The sequence below is a fragment of the Amblyomma mixtum genome, chromosome 1 (assembly GCF_055824585.1).
Source record: "Amblyomma mixtum isolate Tamu chromosome 1, ASM5582458v1, whole genome shotgun sequence".
Lineage (NCBI taxonomy): Eukaryota > Metazoa > Arthropoda > Arachnida > Ixodida > Ixodidae > Amblyomma > Amblyomma mixtum.
Genome location: NC_143012.1, coordinates 59,258,255 through 59,277,222, shown reverse-complemented (window position 1 = coordinate 59,277,222; position 18,968 = coordinate 59,258,255). Strand labels below are relative to the sequence as shown.

The 18,968-nt window shown below is 46.4% G+C and overlaps 1 protein-coding gene across 1 annotated transcript in view; it reads right to left on the bottom strand.

Annotated features, from left to right (window-relative positions):
* tefu (Serine/threonine-protein kinase tefu) overlaps positions 1–18,450 on the bottom strand; it is a 155,896-nt gene extending 137,446 nt beyond the window's left edge. Inside the window, exons 1-8 of the mRNA XM_089570615.1 lie at positions 18,260–18,450; positions 14,134–14,265; positions 11,780–11,897; positions 9,880–10,041; positions 7,927–8,086; positions 3,719–3,878; positions 2,092–2,258; positions 749–886 (exon numbers count right to left, since the gene is read on the bottom strand). Coding sequence (XP_089426741.1) covers positions 749–886; positions 2,092–2,258; positions 3,719–3,878; positions 7,927–8,086; positions 9,880–10,041; positions 11,780–11,897; positions 14,134–14,265; positions 18,260–18,328 — 1,106 coding nt within the window. The 5' untranslated portion in view covers positions 18,329–18,450. The remainder of the gene's footprint in view (positions 1–748; positions 887–2,091; positions 2,259–3,718; positions 3,879–7,926; positions 8,087–9,879; positions 10,042–11,779; positions 11,898–14,133; positions 14,266–18,259) is intronic.
* Positions 18,451–18,968: the final 518 nt, after the last annotated feature.

The following is an 18,968-nucleotide window of genomic DNA, read 5'->3' as shown; positions in this document are numbered from 1 at the left end:
TTAAGAATAATTTTTTTATTTATGGAAATACTTTTCTCAACAGCTGAAATTCCTTTGTTCAAAGTAACTTTTAATCCATACATGCGGAAACGTCAGGAATCTGGAAAATTTTAAATATTTTTTTTTATATAAACGCTTATTTCACTTTAGAATTAAGAATAATCTTTTTATTGGTGGAAACATTTTTCTCAACATTGACTTTTGAGCTGTTGTAAAATGCAGGATTCTAGGGAAATGCACTACCAATTACATGTAGTAACACTTGAAAGACATCAACTTTAAAATATTCCTCATGAAAATCCGCAAAAAATTATTTTTCTTGCGGAATCACAATGCAGTTGATGCGGTCGAATCTGCTTCCCACTTCCAGAGAAGACTTGCGGCTCTTTACGAACGCATCCAACGCACCGCTTGCATAGGAAATTTAGAGCCTCTTGAACCTAGCCAGAAGGCACAACCTTTCACACAACCAACTTAGAGTTACCGTACAAAAAGCAGCGTCCCACATGCATAACGCTAAGCGTATATGGTTTAACACACACGATAAACAGCACAGAAATTATTGGCAATCTCCCCTGGGTAAGCGTTACCTTTTATATCAGATATTGCGATCCTTTTGAGCCAAATTCGTCTTTCCTAAAAGTTTCGAAATGAACTGAAAGGCGCCAGTGGAAATTGTGGGTCTATGCCCTTGACAGAATGGAATTGCGCCGGTACATGATCAGGGATATGGCAGAGACTGGCTCACCAAGGCAGGGTGTCTCGGTTTGGTCCGCTGGACTGCAGAGTCGAGACCGCAGTGGTCAAGGCTCCTCCAGCAGGCTCCATCTGTTCCAAAGTCTCGGCGGCCAGCCACACCTGAGCCCTCCGGACTCTTGCCTGCTGCCTGGAGTGCCACAACCGCACTCAATAAGACGACGGCCGCTGCTCACTCAAAATCACACACAGTACGATGTTCATTCTTGTCTCTCCGTTTATATACACAGCAGAACTTCATTCATTCAAAGCCCATCAGGCCGTTTAAAGTGTTCAGATTAAGCGAGTTTTCGAACGCTCCAAGACTGAACCAAAATGAAAAAGGCAAGTTCGAAATGCTGTTCAAACGCTTGCAGCATTTAACATACAAAACCACTGCACTGAACAAATCTGTGGTTGACACTTAATGTCCAACCGTCATACAGTGGGAGCTCATTTGGACTCGTCGTGGTTGCCGTATCACATGGCGGTCACCTGAGATTTGGTCATACCGGTTTCAACGTCTGCAGAACACTGTTATGCATCTCTCTCTCAATGTAACTCATGGTATGATTGAAACAGCCCAAGGCCGAAGCCCAAAGAAGAGAGCAGAAGAAAGAAGTCTCCAAAAGAAAGAAGTCTCCGAAAGAAGTCAGTGTCTATATCACAAAAAGAACTTCGCTTCCTGAATTGCTCATCTTAGCTTGTGTTGGCTTGCAGGGATCCGGGTGCATGAATGAGCTCTATGCGTTGTTTTCTATTTTGGTGCCTGAATGTATTTATACGTGCAGCGTGCCAAATAAATGTCAGTTGTTAGCTCAGCGCTGTGTTGTCCGTTTCCTTCTTTCTTCCGCTCTCTTCTTTGGTCTTCGGCCTTGCGCTGTTTCAATCATACCATGCATAACCAACTCGCCCATCAGTTCGTGCTTTCAATGTAACTCAGCTAGTGGCAAAGGTTTTGCTGTTCACCAATGGTTTTCTATTTTGACATTCTTGGCATGTCTGATCGCAGTGGCCAGGGTTGGATACGACAGGTAAGAGGCATGACGAAACTATACAGGGCATGCCCATGCACAGAATAAGTTGACAGTCATCCCGAACAAAGATTCTCCCCACTTGTAAATGCCGAATGTAAAGTGCAGTACATTCGGCATAAGATTTAGACTTCTGTTACAATAGCACTGATTGCGACAAAGCAGTATATTCGATGCTGAATGGCAGCCCACCCTCGGAATGTACCACTCGGACCAATCGCAAGAGCATCAATGCAGAGGGAAATGGGCCTCAAGAAAAGTACAGCCCTCATGACGTGACCATCCTTCTGCCCACCTCCTCACCCCACACCCTGACACTTACTGACTGAGCCCAGGAAATGCGCTGGAGCGTTTCTGGAGCTCCTCCATCAGAAGGCGGTGCCAGTCTCTGACCAGGGACTGCCACACGTCCACTTCATCATCCGCGTCATCTTCCGCCCCTCTTCCATGGAGGCTCAGCTGCAGGGCAAGGAACTCCAGGGCCAGCTCCTGTGTCGAGCCAACCAACACACACACACACTGGAGACTTTAAACAGTGGAGCCATCCTACCACACCCACAGACTAGGGGTGTGCGAATACTGTGAACTTCAAACAGTCTGAGAATATTATTTACTCTCCTATTCAATTCGCAGCACCCTTTCACTGTTTGAAACTCCCAAACATTTAGAAATCACAGCAATCCGTCTATCAAAACACTGCGCCGTTTCCAAATAGCGGCATTTTGCACTTGTCAAATGAGTTAAACTTGCTCTTCCTCCATACAGAACTGACTTTCAGCAGGTGGCAAAAGCCCACACGTGGTGATGCTAGGACTTTGCATAATACAATACGACCGCCAGGAGCTGCCATGGCAAGCGCATGCTGCACCTGCAAAATAGAAAGTGTATGTGCTTGACAGGTGCTGCCATCTGCTACATGCACCTGTCACTAACATGAACTGTGCATGTGCAGTAGGAGCTGGCAGTTTTCTTTTCAACCAGAAGAGCTGGAGGAGAAGAGGGGTGCAACTGCAGAGCGGCCTTGTGAAAAAGCCGGATTGGCGCTAACTAAAGATGTACAAATCCACCTGGTGAATGTCGGGACGGTGCGACAGGAACAAGGACGAGAGAGGCACAAGAACGCGATAGGACAGGCGTAATAAGGGAGTAATTACTCACTGACGTCCCCCTGAGTGTAGCCATTCGGCTAAAAAGGAAAGCTGTACAGCTTTCTCAGAAACTTCGCAGTTAAAGAAAAATTCGTTCTGGTCCGGGCTTCAAACCCGGGACCACTGCTTCACCGAAGCAGTTGCTCTACCAAATGTTTAGGGGAATCCCTTGGGGGTTCCCCTAAACATTTGTCTAACACAGTTCCCACTTCGAGTTATTGATCAATTCGCTATCGCCCTACCATAAGCTTGCCGTCCCGGTTAGCTCCATTGGTAGAGCGACTGCTCCGGTGAGGCGGTGGTCCCGGGTTCGAACCCCGGACCGGGACGAATTTTTCTTTAACTATGAAGTTTCTGAGAAAGCTGTACAGCTTTCCTTTGTAGCCATGCTCTTGTGTAGCCATGTGTAGCTCTTGTGTAGCTCTTGTGTAGCCATGGCTTGTAGCCGAATGGCTATGCTCGGGTGGACATCAATGACTAATTACTCCTTTATTACAAAATCTACTCCACCTTGGGGGATTCCCCTAAACATCTGACCAATAGGACAGGCTCTATTATGTTCTTGTGCCTCTCTCGTCCTTATTCCTTTCACGCCGTCCTGACATCAACTAAAGCTACGAACCAACTAGCCCAAACCAAAGTACTTTCTCACCACTTGGTGGACATATCCAAAATACAGGTCCTAGCTGACAGCGACGAAGATCGCGGCAGTGACCACCCATCAACTTCCTCAGCCAGCACCAACGCTTGGGGAGGTGGAGAAAGCGGTTCTCAACAAGAACAGCCGGGGCTGTGGCAAACCTTGATCTGGGGTGAGTTCCAGTTGAACAGGTCCAGGAGGGAGCGTGCGATGGGCTCCCCCGTGGCGCACAGAAGGCGCCGGCGCCTGCCAGCCAATCGCCGGCCCACGTCCACCACGGTGGCCAGTTGTAGAACCACGAGTGCCACCGCGCCCATTTCCCTGAGCATGTCAACAAACAGTACACTCACTGAAGGCTATCGGTTATCGTGCGAGTCACGAAACTCCACTGTAAACACTGCATTTCGAACTCCAGAGGCCTGGCTGGTCCAAAATATAGAAGTTTGCGCATTGTCAGTACCCCAGTTTTAATCTGCCAATTTTCAATTCCTCAAGGAGCCTTACTGTGCAATTAAGCTGCCCTAGAATCTTTCCCCTGACGTAGAAACTTCCACATCAATTCATGTGTTAAAGGAACACTGAGGAGAGCTCTGTTAATATTTTCTTATACCAAAATCCGATAGTTTGGCATTTCATGGCTTTGATGCCACTTAGCCAGCAGCGAAAGATGCATTTATTTCTAAGAAATTTGGATCCGAAGTTGAAAAAGTTTTTCCCGCCGCTGATTCTAACTTGGGGCTCTCTTATGACGACACAGGACTAAGTGACGTGAAACATGACCTAACGCAGACTCCGTGATTTCTGGCGGCTAGCGGTGCGGCCTAGCAGCAGCCGAAATGAAAGCTACCACCGGCCGCACGTTGACGGCATCTATCGGCTATTGCGGTCGTCACTACCGTCGCTTCATTTATGTTTGCATCGGCGTTTTGCCAACGTTACGATGGATCCCGTTCTCGAAGTCGTCAAAGAAGTTCTCGCAAATAGACACCTTTACCATACCGTGTACCTTGTTACCGTCAGCGGAGTACCGGGAGCCCGCCTACCGCCGGTGAGCAGGCGCTGATTGGTCCAGATGCTGCACGCGCGCGCGCAGCTGCCGGGTACGTGGTGCCATCTAGCGACTTCAAGGAGATTTGCGCATGCATTGGCTGCGCACGGGCTCCCGGAACTCAGGTACCGGTAACAGGAACACGGTACACGGTATGCTAAAGGTGTCTAATAACTTCGGCCTGCACTTCAGCGACCTCAGCCCCATAGAGCGTCAAGTAGTTGGAAGTTGACTGGCACAACCGGGAACGTTTCGCTGGGCGAGCGTACGAAGACTCAAGGTGCTCTTTACACTGCAAACCGCCTTGTATGATCACCGAAAATCGTGCCATCATAGTTTTTCATCGACAGTGGCGATCATCTGACCAAGCTTAACAGGCTCCTTTAAAAGTTAACTAGCATTTGGAGCAGCACTTGGAGTTCCTCTGCTGTTGCGCGCTTGTAAATCGAGGCACTCAAAAATGAAACCACGCGGGCATGCAGAGCGCATAGACGCGAAGCACCATGATATACCGAAACTCATCTGGCCGCCTGTGGTGCCGCTAAGTATTGATTTTCTTCGCTTACAACATTCAGGTTGTCTTTTGTCAGTCTCCCTTGCGTGATAAAAGCGCACTACTGGTTTCAAAACAAAACTTACTTCAGTATTCAACCGCGCAACCTTCGTTTGTCAGCCTCAGTGATTCGTGGCTTCTCGTGCAACATTGTCTTGTCCTATGACGTCATCACACTTGTTCTTGCGAGTGTGGCCTGTGGCGGCGATACCTGTATTTTGGTTCTTGCTCTTTTCTATGTTACAAGAGCTTTGTTGTCAGTATGGGTGGCGTTTTTGTAATCAGGAGCGGGTAATTTATCGATACAAGCCAACTTCAATTTCTCCTCAGTGTCCCTTTAAGGACTAGGTAAAGGAAAATGAGAGCTACAACCTTAAGAGACGGGAAGAGAGCACAGTGGGTCAGGGAACAAACACATGTTAATGACATTCTAATCGAAATTAAGAAGAAAAGGGCATGGGCGAGGCATGTAATGCAAAGGCAAGATAACCGATGGTCCCTTAGGGTAATGGAATGGACTAGAAGATAAGACAAGGAAACAGCAAGTGCGAGAGAGTCAGGGGGACTGATTAATTAAGCAAGGAAGTTTACTGGTACAACACAGCTGTAGCTGGCACAGGACAGCATTACAGTCGGCAACAATTTTTTGGACTCGACAGGACCTGAAAAATGGTCCAAATACAGTAGGCTCGTTTTGACAAGAACTTGAAGAGACCAAAAAATTTTTTCTTCTTAGCAGAAGTGCCCTCCAAAAAAAGATATGAACACACACTACGCATGGCCAAGAATGTGTCACACGAAAAAAGTGAATAAAACGATCTCACAGTGAGAAGAAAATCACAAATGGAACATATATATGGCACTATACATGAAGTAAAGTGAACATTGAGGGCATAAAACCGATACATAGTCCTACTTGAAAACAGCACTGGTCTAGTTTTCTTTTTTCACTTTTTCTCCTCCGCAGCAACTGCTATTTGTTTTATTTTTGTTCCCGACATTACTTTTTGGGCTCCAAGCGCAGTGAAGGTTTCCAGCTGGGTAGAAGCGAAGGTGTCTTGCCTTTTTCGCATCGGCAAGAAAGCTTCCCAGCAAGGAAGCACGGCCCCGCAGGACAGCTTTTCTGCATTACGGCACAAGTTTGCACTGAAGCTAACTTGTCAGAGTGCGCTTTCTTGCATGGAAGCGTTTCATATCTTTTTCCGTTGCTCGACAATGCCATGCAAATGCCCACGAGTGCCTTGCACGGGGTCGCCGAGGTTTACGGTCGCTGCAACAGTTGGTCTAAACTGAATCTCGCATGAAACAGTTCGTCTTACGCAGATTTTTTTACATGTATTGGGAACCAACCAAATAGTCTCAATTGTTAATCTTATCTGAGGATTCGTCTTCGTCTTAATGAAAGTCTACGGGAGCTCCCGCTATCCATATCGGCATCAGCATCACCAGCTCTAGCTTTTTGTGGCTGTCAAAGACATGGGAGTTCTGGTAGCGTGTTAGTTCATCGTAGTTGTGGCTTTCGTGTGCTGCCGCCGAGCGTTGCAATTTTAACACGATGGGCAAGCAATTTAATAGCCACATAGCTGGGAGTTTGCTCTCGAACAGGGTAAGCGTGCGGCGGGCAGGAAGTTCGACGTGATCGAGGAGTGCGTCTGATAATGGTGCAACCTAAAGGATGCACTGAGAAACACAAGCTGCAAAAAGCGCGCTTTCCGAGGCAAGCCGTGCATGTTTCCCGAACTGGAAGAAGAGCTACTCTGCTATGTGATGGAAATGAAACAACGGCTATGAGTTGACAGCGGACATACTGCGTGACTTCTTGTGGGATGAGCGTGCACAGCACCAGCTCGGATTCTGAAGACTCCGCGAGTGACGACTGGACGTTGAATAAATACTGCTCATTCCCTGATTGATGTTTTTACTTAAGGGGGGACACTGATCTTGAAAAGAAAATTTTATTAATTTAGTCATAGTTATGGAATTTTCAGGCCACATGTATTTTTGTGCGCTGATTCTAGATATGTCATTTAATTTCATGTAAAACAATTCCATGAGCACTTATGCAATTTTTATGCAAGTATTTTGCGGAGAGTTTTCAAAAACATTTGCTGCAGGAAACTTGCTGAAATGTATGCCATTGGGTTCACTTGACACCAAGGAATACAATAAGGGTAAAATTATCATCCTGGCTCTCATAGAACATGAGTAATAGGGTACAGAAGCTGCCACTTCACACACAGGAATACACATTTTCCTTCTCATTTCCGAAGCGACAACTTCAAAACTCTATAACTTAAGTTCTATGATAGGCAGGAAGACAATTTCACCCTTATTGTATTCCTTGGTGTCAAGAGAACCCAATGGCATACATTTCGGTGAGTTTCCCGCAGCAAATTTTCTTCAAAACTCTCCGCAAAATACTAGCATAAAAATTGCATAAGTGCTCATGGAATTGTTTTACATGAAATTAAATGACATATTTAGAATCAGCACACAAAAATACATACGTCCTGAAGATTTCGTAACTGTGACTTCATTAATAAAATTTTTTTTTTCAAGACCAGTGTCCCCCCTTAAAAATATCATTTTTTTGCACACATCACGTGTATGGGCCACACTCGAAAACTGGCCCTCGAATCTGGAAAAAAAAAAAAGTATGACCCTTACACGCATTTATACAGGATATACTACACTCCACTTGACACTTTTTGGGACAACTGTACAGCAATGCAGCGCACTCTATTTGGGACAAACGTCATCGGACTAACCTGAGCTCGACAAATGAGGCGGCCAACGTCTTGAGGATGATCTCCAGGTGTGCATCGTCCTGGTAGAAACCCGTGGCCACCAGGTGGTGGAGGGCATTGCTGAGTCCCACAACATCAGCATCCCTGGTCCGCAGCAGCTTACACACCAGTTCGACCAGGCCTGTCGGGGGCACCAAAGGGGCCTTAGAAAGCATCCCTCTGAGACTCAAGACTGTTTCTCGGACTGCAGTCTTCTATGCAAGGTATTGCTGCTTTGCAAATGAAGCAACTACCACTCCTATCAAAGCAGTCCTGTGAATGTGGTCTGCTGAGATAACTGAACTTCTGCAGTTGTTGTAGCTGCTACAATCGCTCTTTCATAAACCAGTAAGAAGCTTGGTTGGTTGGTTGGTTTATGGGGTTTAACGTCCCAAAGCGACTCAGGCTATGAGAGACGCCGTAGTGGAGGGCTCCGGAAATTTCGACCACCTGGGGTTCTTTAACGTGCACTGACATCGCACAGTACACGGGCCTCTAGAATTTCTCCTCCAAAGAAATCCAACCGCCGCGGCCGGGATCGAACCCACGTCTTTCGGGTCAGCAGCCGAGCACCATAGCCACTGAGCCACCGCGGCGGCAGTAAGAAGCTTGAAGCAACGCAAAGCTTTGAAGTTAGGTTTGGTTTAGTTTTAGAGGGTCTTAACGTCACAAACCAGTTCACGATATGGGAGACGCCGTAGTGAAGGGCTCCGGAAATTTTGTCCACCAGGGGTACTTTAACGTGCACTGACATCACACAGTACATGGGCCTCTAGTATTTCGCCCTCACTGAAATTCGACCGCTGCGGCCGCGAACAAACCGCATCTTTCGGGTCAGCAGCCAAGTGCCATAACCACTGAGCCACCTCGGCGGCCATTAAGCTAATTATCGCTCATATGTTTTGTTATAGGCAAGATGAGTCGAAGTGAAAGCCCGGCGCTCCATTTATGTCCAGAGAACGTACGCAAAGCGGCCGTAATGACAAATCCAGTTTGAAGCAAAGGGTCTTGCTTTGAAGGGTGGTGCCATTTTGGAAATTACCTTTCAGCGTACGCAAGAGCCACACGCGCTAAACTCGAGAAATAGCATACGTAACGCGGTATGAACAGTAAGACTCGATTTGAAATAGTGTCTGGCACGTGTAAAGCCGCCCACAGACTTAACACGAATGACAGAACACGTGGCCTGGACTGCAGTCAGCGCCACGAAGTGATAGTCATTGGTGCAAGATATTGCTCTCGGTATGTCTACGCCTGATCGCCGTGTGGACAGCACGCTCGTCACAACGGGGGGGGGGGGGGGGTCTGCGTGTTTTGCTCGACGATGCGGCCTCCATGGCCCCAGTAACGCTCTTTACAGTTTTCATATCGCGGGGACCAGAAATTGCGTGCTAAGCTGCCGTGGTTTGCACCGGGTATCGTCAGCCACTGTAAGCACACCGAGAGCATTATCTCGCACTTGATGGATGACTATCGCTTGGTGGCGCTGACGGCAGTCCAGGCCACAAGTTCTGTCATTCGTGTCAAGTCTGTGGACGGCTGTACAAGTGCCGTCAAAAGTAAATGGAAGGCAATATTCACGAAAAAATTTAATCATTGGCCCCTCAATTCATGCAACCTTGAATACATATGTGCAGCCTAATTGTGATTTTGCGAATTGCGCTGTGCCCCAACAAGCACAGACCATTATGCTGTAGATTTAAAGAAATTAAATTTTTTTGACAAATTCGCCTTCCATTTACTTTTGAGGGCGAGTGTACACTAGGTAGCAAGCTATACTTGTAGCGTACTCTATCCCATATGACCATTTCATACTGGAGCTACATTCTGCAGCGTCAAAACATTGCCTATGCACTCATCGCAGCCTTGGTAGTGCTGCAAGGAACTACTGAGATGGAGTACAGTAAAGCTCGGCATGCCAGCAGGGGCACCCACCATTGTAGGCAGCGTCCGCGAGCGCCACCTGCCAGATGCTGGTGGTGAGCAGCAGTTGCAGGATGCTGGTGTACTGGCCGTGCAGCAGCTGCGAGTGGCGGCCTTCCGTCAAGACCCGTTGGATGTGGTCCACCACTTTGCGTGGGTTCAGCAGTGGCTGCCCTGCACAGGAGAGGAGGAGGAGGGGGGGAGGAGGCAAGATGCAAGGTCTCTCAAGATGAGGGAGCCATACTCGAGGAAAGAAATGAACACTTCCCAGATCCACAAAATAGGAGATCCACATCTCCTGTTAACCCTTTACACTTGTTCCACTTGCTTGAAGTGACGGCAAAGAGGCAAAAGTGCACCAATGTACAGTCTTTGTCAAAAGTAACCAGGCTGCATGGTTTGCTTCTAGCTCGGTCAGAGGAGCCCTTACAGCTTCCCTGAAGCTGAAATGGTCGATAAAGGTAAGGACTGGGGGTCTTCTTACCTCCCAACATGTTTTAATCTTTAGGAAAGCCACAAGGGCTCCACTATACGAGCTTGAAGCAAACCATGCAGCCTGGTTACTTTTGACAAAGACGGTACCATATTTCTGCGTGCTGAAAACCACCAAACTATGAAACAAATCCCTGCGCATGATTTTACCATGCACCAATAGGCCTCTTTAGTGCTCTGCGAGTTTCTAAAAACGTGAGTTTCTAAAAACGAAGCATATTACTAGAGCTACACTACAGCCCGTCGAGCGCGGCGGTGGAGCTACCACCGTGACCACGTGACACCACGTGACAACATGACGTCACAGCAGAGGAGAGATGGGCTGCCGGCTCGCACGGTCGGCTGCGGCGGTGGAGGCTCCACATCAGAGGCGTGGCGGCTGACCACGTGTCAACATGACGTCACAGCAGAGGAGAGATGGGCTGCCGGCTCGCGCGGTCGGCCGCGGCGGTGGAGGCTCCACATCAGAGGCGCTGCCTGCTGCTGCTGGGGGTACATCAATACAGTCTATAGGGAATGGTGGCGGTGGTGGAATAACTAAGGGTGTTTCCAACGTTCTTTCCATGGGTGCCAAGAATGCTGTTGTAGCCGGTGCTGGGGCAGCGGTTGTACACTCTGGATTGAATTCACCGATGATCCCGTATATAGCTGCCACGGCAATCCTTGCTACACTTCTAGTGGTTGTATTAAAATGACCAAGTATTCAACCAAGGAAAGCCATGTATTACCAAGCCTAGCCATCCATATGCTTCGCATCTGACTAGGCTTAACCTTAGCTAAGCCTCAGCCATTTTATTTTTACACTGATGACAAACAAAAATGACTACTTCTTCTTATCTGTCATCAATACCCCCCCCCCCCCCCGTGATTCATACACCCCTCCTAATTTTAATTCTCGGGGAAACCCCTGGCTGCACTGGTTGCGCCCCACCGTTCACTGCTTGTGGAGTGCCAATCGCAGCGTCGACGATGCACGGGCCACATGCTGATGCTCTGTACTCGTGGTGAACATCGTGCGACTGGTGATCCTAGATGTTGTTCACAACATCCAAATTTCTGTTACACACAATGCACTCGGCCAGAGCATTTGTGAATTCGCATCATCTTCGAAATTTGTATCAACCGAGATATGAGATTCATCATCGAGATTCTACTGTGGTACCCGTATTTCATTGATTTTTTTTTAACCTTTTCTAGCTCGTGAAATGTACACATCCTCTAGCTCATGAAATCTGAAAAATTTGGATACTAGTCGTGAATGAAGACCTTCACAGATCTGTAAGCTGCAGCTATGCATGGCTCCCTATCAACAGCTGGGGTGCCAAAGTTGATACCAAAGAAAGCTCGGTCCCAAAAGCAGGCCAGCTGACCACAGAAAACTTGCGAGGAATGAGAAAAGCCAAGGAAAACGTGCACTCACTCCTGTTTGCTGACTGAACCACAGTTCGCAGCAGACTGACAATGGCAAGAAGATCAGTCCCAGGCGTGGTCACGGCCGACGGCTTCTTCCTTGTGCTCTCAGCAAACTTCTCAAGTTCCTGTTGAGAGGAGGTTTCGCCACTTACTGATCTCAAGCAAACCTCAACACAGTAGAAACCAATGGGCATTATGAATGTCACCAAAAAAAAAAAGAAAGCACAAGTACACGTAGCTTTTTTGTGAAAGGAAACAACCAGTCTGCATGCGAGAATGAATTTCTACTGTTACTTCCGCACTCAAGTTGAATATGCCTCAACAGCGCTTAGAATGAATAAAGAAAATGTGCTGTTCCTTCATGCCTATAGAGTAATCATTCCTTGAATGTACACAGTGCGTTCCCTTTCATATTGGAGCTATCAGTAAACACAAAGATAAGGAAGCATGTGACGCAAACATTCTTAGGGTCCAGCAAGTTATCTGCTATGTCGTGGCTTGACTGCACTCTGATGTGCACTCTGCTATGGTTTGGAAACTATGGGACTATTCCCCTAATATAGATGATGATCAAGCAACAGTTGAGTATCCCGTGTGCTTTTGTCTTCTGTTAGACTGCCGGCTTGTGCTGCAATATAATTATCACAGTACATCTTTTTTCTGCTCACACTTTAACCATAAGCGGCTATAAACTTGCTGCTATGAAGTTGACCGGAGCTGTGTTAGGTTGCAGAAAAACTGGTTTTTCTTTGCGACCACATTGTTTTCTATACAATGCTGGCATAATTTACTCAAAATGGCGATGATGAGGCTGCAAAAAGGCAGAATAGAGCACGTATAACTCGCGAGCAGTCTTTGCCTTACACAAAGCAGTGCTGGTAAAGTTCTCATGTTACATCAGAGAGCACATGAGGGAACAAAATACTGACTTGTAAAAGCACTTCAAAGATACCACATTAATGATAAAAGTAATTTAAAGTCTCAAATTTTCCACCATGTTTTTTCTAAGAAATGACCCGTAATATATTAGAAATGGATCACTACATATAATTTGGTTGCACTGGGTAAATATCTAGTTGCGGTTTCGCTTTCAGCAGCGAAAAGGTTTATTTTGATGTTACAAATAAGTCTGAGATCCCGTGAAGCACATAAAAAAATTACCGACGATTACGTTACTTCCTAATGCGAAATTTGAGCGTAGCAAATAAGCTGTTTCACCTTTTCGATAGATTGAGGCAAAGATATCGAGCAACACATGTATGCGCTATCACAGAATTTTTTTTTTATTTTTCGCAGGAAGAGGGGGGAGGGGGGCGGCGTGTACACCCAGAGGCAAACGATGGGGGCAGAAGCGCGCGCAGCAAGCGGACAACACGATAAAGGGAGGAGGGAAGAGATAGCAGCGACTGACTGATGCCGCTGACGCCGATAGTGAGTCAACCCCAGCTGCGGAGTTGGTTTCAGGGACAACGCCGCCGATGCCGACACAAACAATATGATACCCTCGCTTCCGCAGCGCTAAAAACCAGGTCTAGCCGTGGGAAGGTGGTCACGTATTCGTCGACGTGCCGGGGCCTACGTGAAATAACCGGTGCGTCGGCAACTGAAGAGCACCCTATCCGCCACACAAGAACAGGGGGGGGGACCCTTTCCTCCTCTTTCTGCATGGCGGCGACGGTGTTCTATGCAGTCACGTTATCTTGACTCTCTAGCGGCGTCAGCGGCATCCAGCAGTATCAGTCGGTCGCTGCTAGCGCTGGGGGGATGAAAGGGGGGCGGAGCTGGTTACGAGGCCGACGACGACGCGAAACCCAGGAACGGACGCCAAAGAGCTGCGCTCTAAAACTGCAATATTATAGCTGCCTGTTCACTCACTATCATTTTGGCTCCACAGCCAGACAGACTATCGGTTAAAAGCTGGAGCAGATTAAAACAACGAAGCACCAACAAACAAGGCAGTACCTTGCTCCATCCCAAATATATGCTAGTAAAGTTTTCATGTCATTATTGAATACAATTTGTGGAGTGAATTTACACTAACCTCTCAGTAGACCAACTAGCATGCCAAGCAAGGTATATATGGCCCCCAACACCAATATCTCTCAACACTGTTCACAACAATAGTGTGCAACCGTCATCAACACTTACACCCTCTTTCGAACTCAACTCAATGCAATTAGCACACTAAATGCAAGGAAGAGGTCATATTTTTCTTTTTATTGAAGTTCCAGCAAATACATGCAAAATAGGAAATGTTTGCCCCAGAGTAAGTGCTTGAAAAGTGCCATACCAATCTTGTGTACGATTTACGATCAGCAACTGTATTAGATTCTGTTCCATGAATGCACAAATATCTCCTACCGACTCGATGGTCTTGGTGATGTTGATAGCAATAGTGTCCCAGGTCTGATTGGACTTCTTCAAAGTGTTCTGGTCGATGGAGATCAGGACGCTCTGGTTTTGCAGTGCACTCTTCAATCCAGCGACTGCCCTCTGAATCAAAACACGTAAGCCAGTTAGAGAGAGTCCATCATTGATTAAATGACATTTATGTGAGAACAGGACTCAAACAGGCAGCCATCTTTACAGCAATCTCTCTAAGCACTCTTACAGGTCTCCAAAGAATGGCCAGACCTGCCTGTAGAAGATGCTGCCCAGATTAGGCTTACTCACAGTAAAAATCAATTAAAAGTCAGTCATGAACATGACTGTAAAACAATGACAATTATTATGCATTTCACAGCAAAGTAACACTTTAATATAGCTGATTTGTGAAAATTCGATCTTCAGACAAATAAATAATTAATTTGTGTGAACTATCTGGAGCTCAAATCATCGAGAGCCAGACATAATGTTGATGAGACCAATACCTCAATTCCAATAAACCCGCTGTTCGAAATAACGAGAATCCGCTGTTACACAATACACATGAGCTTCTGCAGGCTAGCATGGCTGCTTTCCAAATGAGTACAAAAAATGTTTGATGCAATCAAACCACTTGGCTTAGTCCTTCAATAGCTGCAGTATGTGCAAAAGTCTTCACAGCTTTTGCTCAACCTGAATCCCAAAACCTTCAGGTCAACATTTATTTCTTGTTTAGCATCAAATCGAAAGCGAGTAGTTGGGTCCTTTCAGAAAAGTCACAGCATATATACATGGGGATTTGGCACACATGCTGTCTTTTTGATTTTATTTGACAAATTTGTCCTTTGGAACAAATTAAAGAAGTAAAGATGCCTAATTTTTTATTGCATGTTTTCCTCTTTGTAATGTGCAAGATATTAGTATACGTGGATCACCGTGTGGTATTCGCCTATGACTGCTAAATTAATTTAGAACCCAATTTGTTCTCACATATTTTGATCTTGCCAAGGTCATACGAAGCATGAGAGAAAATGAGGTATAACCGCCGCTTCTTCACTCATGTTCCAGTTCTCGAGGCAGGCTAATTTTAGCGCTGTGGTGAATTAGGACGACAAAGCAGTGACTATCGCAGTTTTTCTCATGCTTCACATGAAAAGAAATTTGATTCTCTCTCTCTCACAAACACGCATGCATGCACGCACACAAAAATATAACATGCGCACATAACAAACCATTTGCCACAGGGCGAACTGCCTACTACTGATTGGAATATAGATAGCGAGACCTATATTCAAAATAGGGTGCAATGATGATGAATCAAATTATGGGCTAGTCTCATACCAATATGTTGTAGAAGGGTTTGCTATGGCAGATGGGATCTAACATCATGAAGCTGTATATGGGAGGCTATGAAGGAAACTGCAGTGGACGGCTACGGATTTATTTCAACCACTTTGGATTCTTAAACGTGAATTCACATCGCAATGACAAATGCACCCCTTGAAACTCAGCCCTGTGAACTTGGACTCCACAGCTGAATCTAAAAGCCACTAGCAGCAGGTATATTACAAAACACCTGACCCTATACGCAATTCTTCATTAATGAAGCATAAAAAGTTTGATATTACTACCAACATGCATTCGGAGGAGCTCTTTCTTGTCAGAAGGTAAGTGTGATTGTGAACAGGACACGATGGGACGAGCGCTTTTTGTGACTAACTGGCTCAAAGCTCTACCTTCCTGAACTCTTCTTGCACAACGCAAATTACTGAACTTTATTATAGTACTGTTTCTAATTTGGCAACAGATGTCGAAGTGGCCTGTTAACCTTACATTTCACAAAAGAAGCCAGCATGGTGCTCACTGCCACAGCAGAATCTTGTCAATGCAGTAATAACGTAATTTTTCTCAGCTATGCCAAGCTTAAGCAATCCGGGGCAACAAAAGGTTATTTTATGGAGTCATCTGTCATCATCCTTCTCCCCAACAGCCATAAATTGGAATGGCTTGCTCACCAACATCATGCTTCCCTCGCATGCATCTCAACGCTAACATCAATTGAGCTACCATTTTGATAACAAACCTATCCCTCAGGTATCGAGGTAATTAAAATAACACAGACAAATAAAATAAATAAGCTAAATGAACCCGAGAGCAAAAGCTGATGTGCAGTATGTAAATAGTTTTGAACTTCCGAGAAAGAAATGATAACTTCTATAGCCTCGTTTACATTAACCCGACAACGGTGAGTTGAGTCAGGGGATCGAGTTGAGCAAGGTCAGCTCAACTCGATGACTGCGTGTTTACATGAATGCGATTTTAGTGAGTCGAGACTGGTTCAACTGAAGCGACACGAAGTGTTGAGTAGCGCAGCGGGAAAGGGCAGTGGCAGCCTCGAAGATTGCGACACGGCACCGCTGTTTCGCAGGCGTGATGGCCAAGTGAAAAACAGGTTTGCATTTATCCTGTCTCTTCCCACTAACCCAACTCTTCGACTCGATGCTTTCAGAAAGGCGAGACAAGTGAGTTAACCTACCCTCTGCAGGCAAGTTAACTCGCCTCGCTCTGCTGCTTATATGACTCAACCCGACAGCATTTACATGAACCCGACGACTGGCTTTTTACCCGACAAGCAAACTCGACTCGGCTCTATCGAGTTCGTGTAAACAGGCCTTATCTCTTGAAAGAAATTTCATGACAGTACATTTTTACATGACAGGAAGACCACGGTCTATGGAGTTTAACATCCTAAAGCAACTCAGGCTACGAGGGATGTCGTAGTAGAGGGATCCGGATAATTTCGGCCACCTGGGTTTCTTTAGCACTGACATTGCACTGTACACGGGCCTCAAGCATTCTGCCTCCATTCTGCCCGCTGCAGCCAGGATTAAACCCATGTCTATCGGGTCAGCAGCTGAGCACTATAACCGCCGAGCAACCATGTCAGCTACATACTTCGAAGAAACAGTTAGGGAGCCACTCAGGGTGGACAAAATGTCAGCTAACGTTCAGAAGCCTAATATAGTAAGCTCTTTTGACATCTCCAAAATCATCATTTCCAGCTGATTTGAGCCCACCAAAGAACAAAGGCTTCTTCCAACCACCTCCAGTAACTCTAGAGTTTTGCGCCAGCAGTGGCCATGATACTCTGGCACATTTCCCATGCTTATCATTCCACTTTACGCTGCCCTTGCCTAAGTTGTCTTTTTGGTGTTGCAGCTTTTTAAACAAACGGCAAAAACATACCCATTCGGAAACTATTCTAAGCTGAAAGCACTATTGAGAGGAATAAAATGCCCAGCACATGTAAAATAAAAAAGTCCCCCTGTTTTCAACAGCAAAAAGAATCCTGTTCGCCTGTTGTGTCGTACAATACCAGAATTATGCACATTTGAAAGCCAAAGATATAAGGTGTGAGCGGCGCCGACTGCATACTTTTCTCGCTTATTTTTCTGTCCTGCAGTTGTCGTTTTCCCTTTAGCTTCCTATGGCATGCAAGACATGACGTTTTATTCTGTGGCCCCAGTCCATAGGCTACAACTACGGTCAGCAGACCAGGCTATACGGAGGATCATCTGTAATTAAGACCAGCAGTTCCACTTGGCTCAAGCAGCAACTTCAAATGAGCTCCTCAAATTGTCAATTCAGGTAACAGCCATGCGCTTGCTCGAATATTAGAGCTAAAAACTTCCGAACGGTAAAGCGGTGCTGCAGAATGAAGCCTACAACGACGTTCGCTATCTTCGTGGAATTAAAGGGTATTCAACAGCCACTTTGTCGACGGGGTCAGGCTCTTCGAAGGCAAGTGATGCAGACTACAAACTATACACCAGTTCGAATGCATGGCGAAAGAAAACACAAAATTCGCAAACGCCTTCGTTCCGACAACCGCACTTCGGAAACACGCACAGCTCACAAGCGATCCCTCCCTACGGACAAAAATATTGCATGACATGCGAACAACTGCTGTTATTCACGTGATAGATATAGTTTAGAAAGAACACACATAAAGCTGGCAGAGAACAGGAGCTCAAATTATCAATGGTATTGAACTTCTACTCCCCGCACATGCTCGGCGAAAGGAACGCCGCAACGCTTTCCTTCACAAAACACGAGCACGTACTTTGCGATCGGTGACCTTGTTCGAACGCAGGTTGCGAACGAGGGTGAGAAGGTCGTACGCGCCTCCCATGTCTGGCGATGCAGGTCGAGATGCGGTAGGAAAACAGTTGAAAATATTTCAACTCGCGCGATGTATTCTGACAGCCATGTTTCTCTATGCTGACAGCCAGCAGCTGAGAAAACCGCGCGAAGTATTGGCCATAGTTGCCAGGCGGCTTCAACAGAAAGCGGCCAGGGAGCGCTTAAAAGTTGTGAAGATTTATTCTATTTTTTTTTGTTTCATAAACTCAACTTCTTAAGTTATCCTGAAAGTCAAAAACCTGGCATTCTTATGCAAATGGCTGCCTAAGGGTATGAGCGCTGCACTAGGGCTTCTAGACACCCTACACTGTAGCTGCGCATCGCAGCGTGCTGTAGGTCAAGGCTCAAGCGCGAGTTTTAAATTCAGTAAACCCTTTGTGCCGCAGCGGAACACGCATACCTGCTTGAAGTGCAGGTAAACGGAAAACAATGCATGTACACCCGGACAATTCTTTAACAGTACCGCGCAAGCGTCGACCAAACTGCTTGTCAGCGCCTGATCACGGCGCAGAGCGGCGAAACCAGCGAGAATAACCGCGTGTGAACAAGGTTTCGTCCGTCGTGGCTGTCGGCGGCTAGACTCTTCCCACTAATGCGACACAACCCCCGTCGCAGTTTGCTGAGTGTGC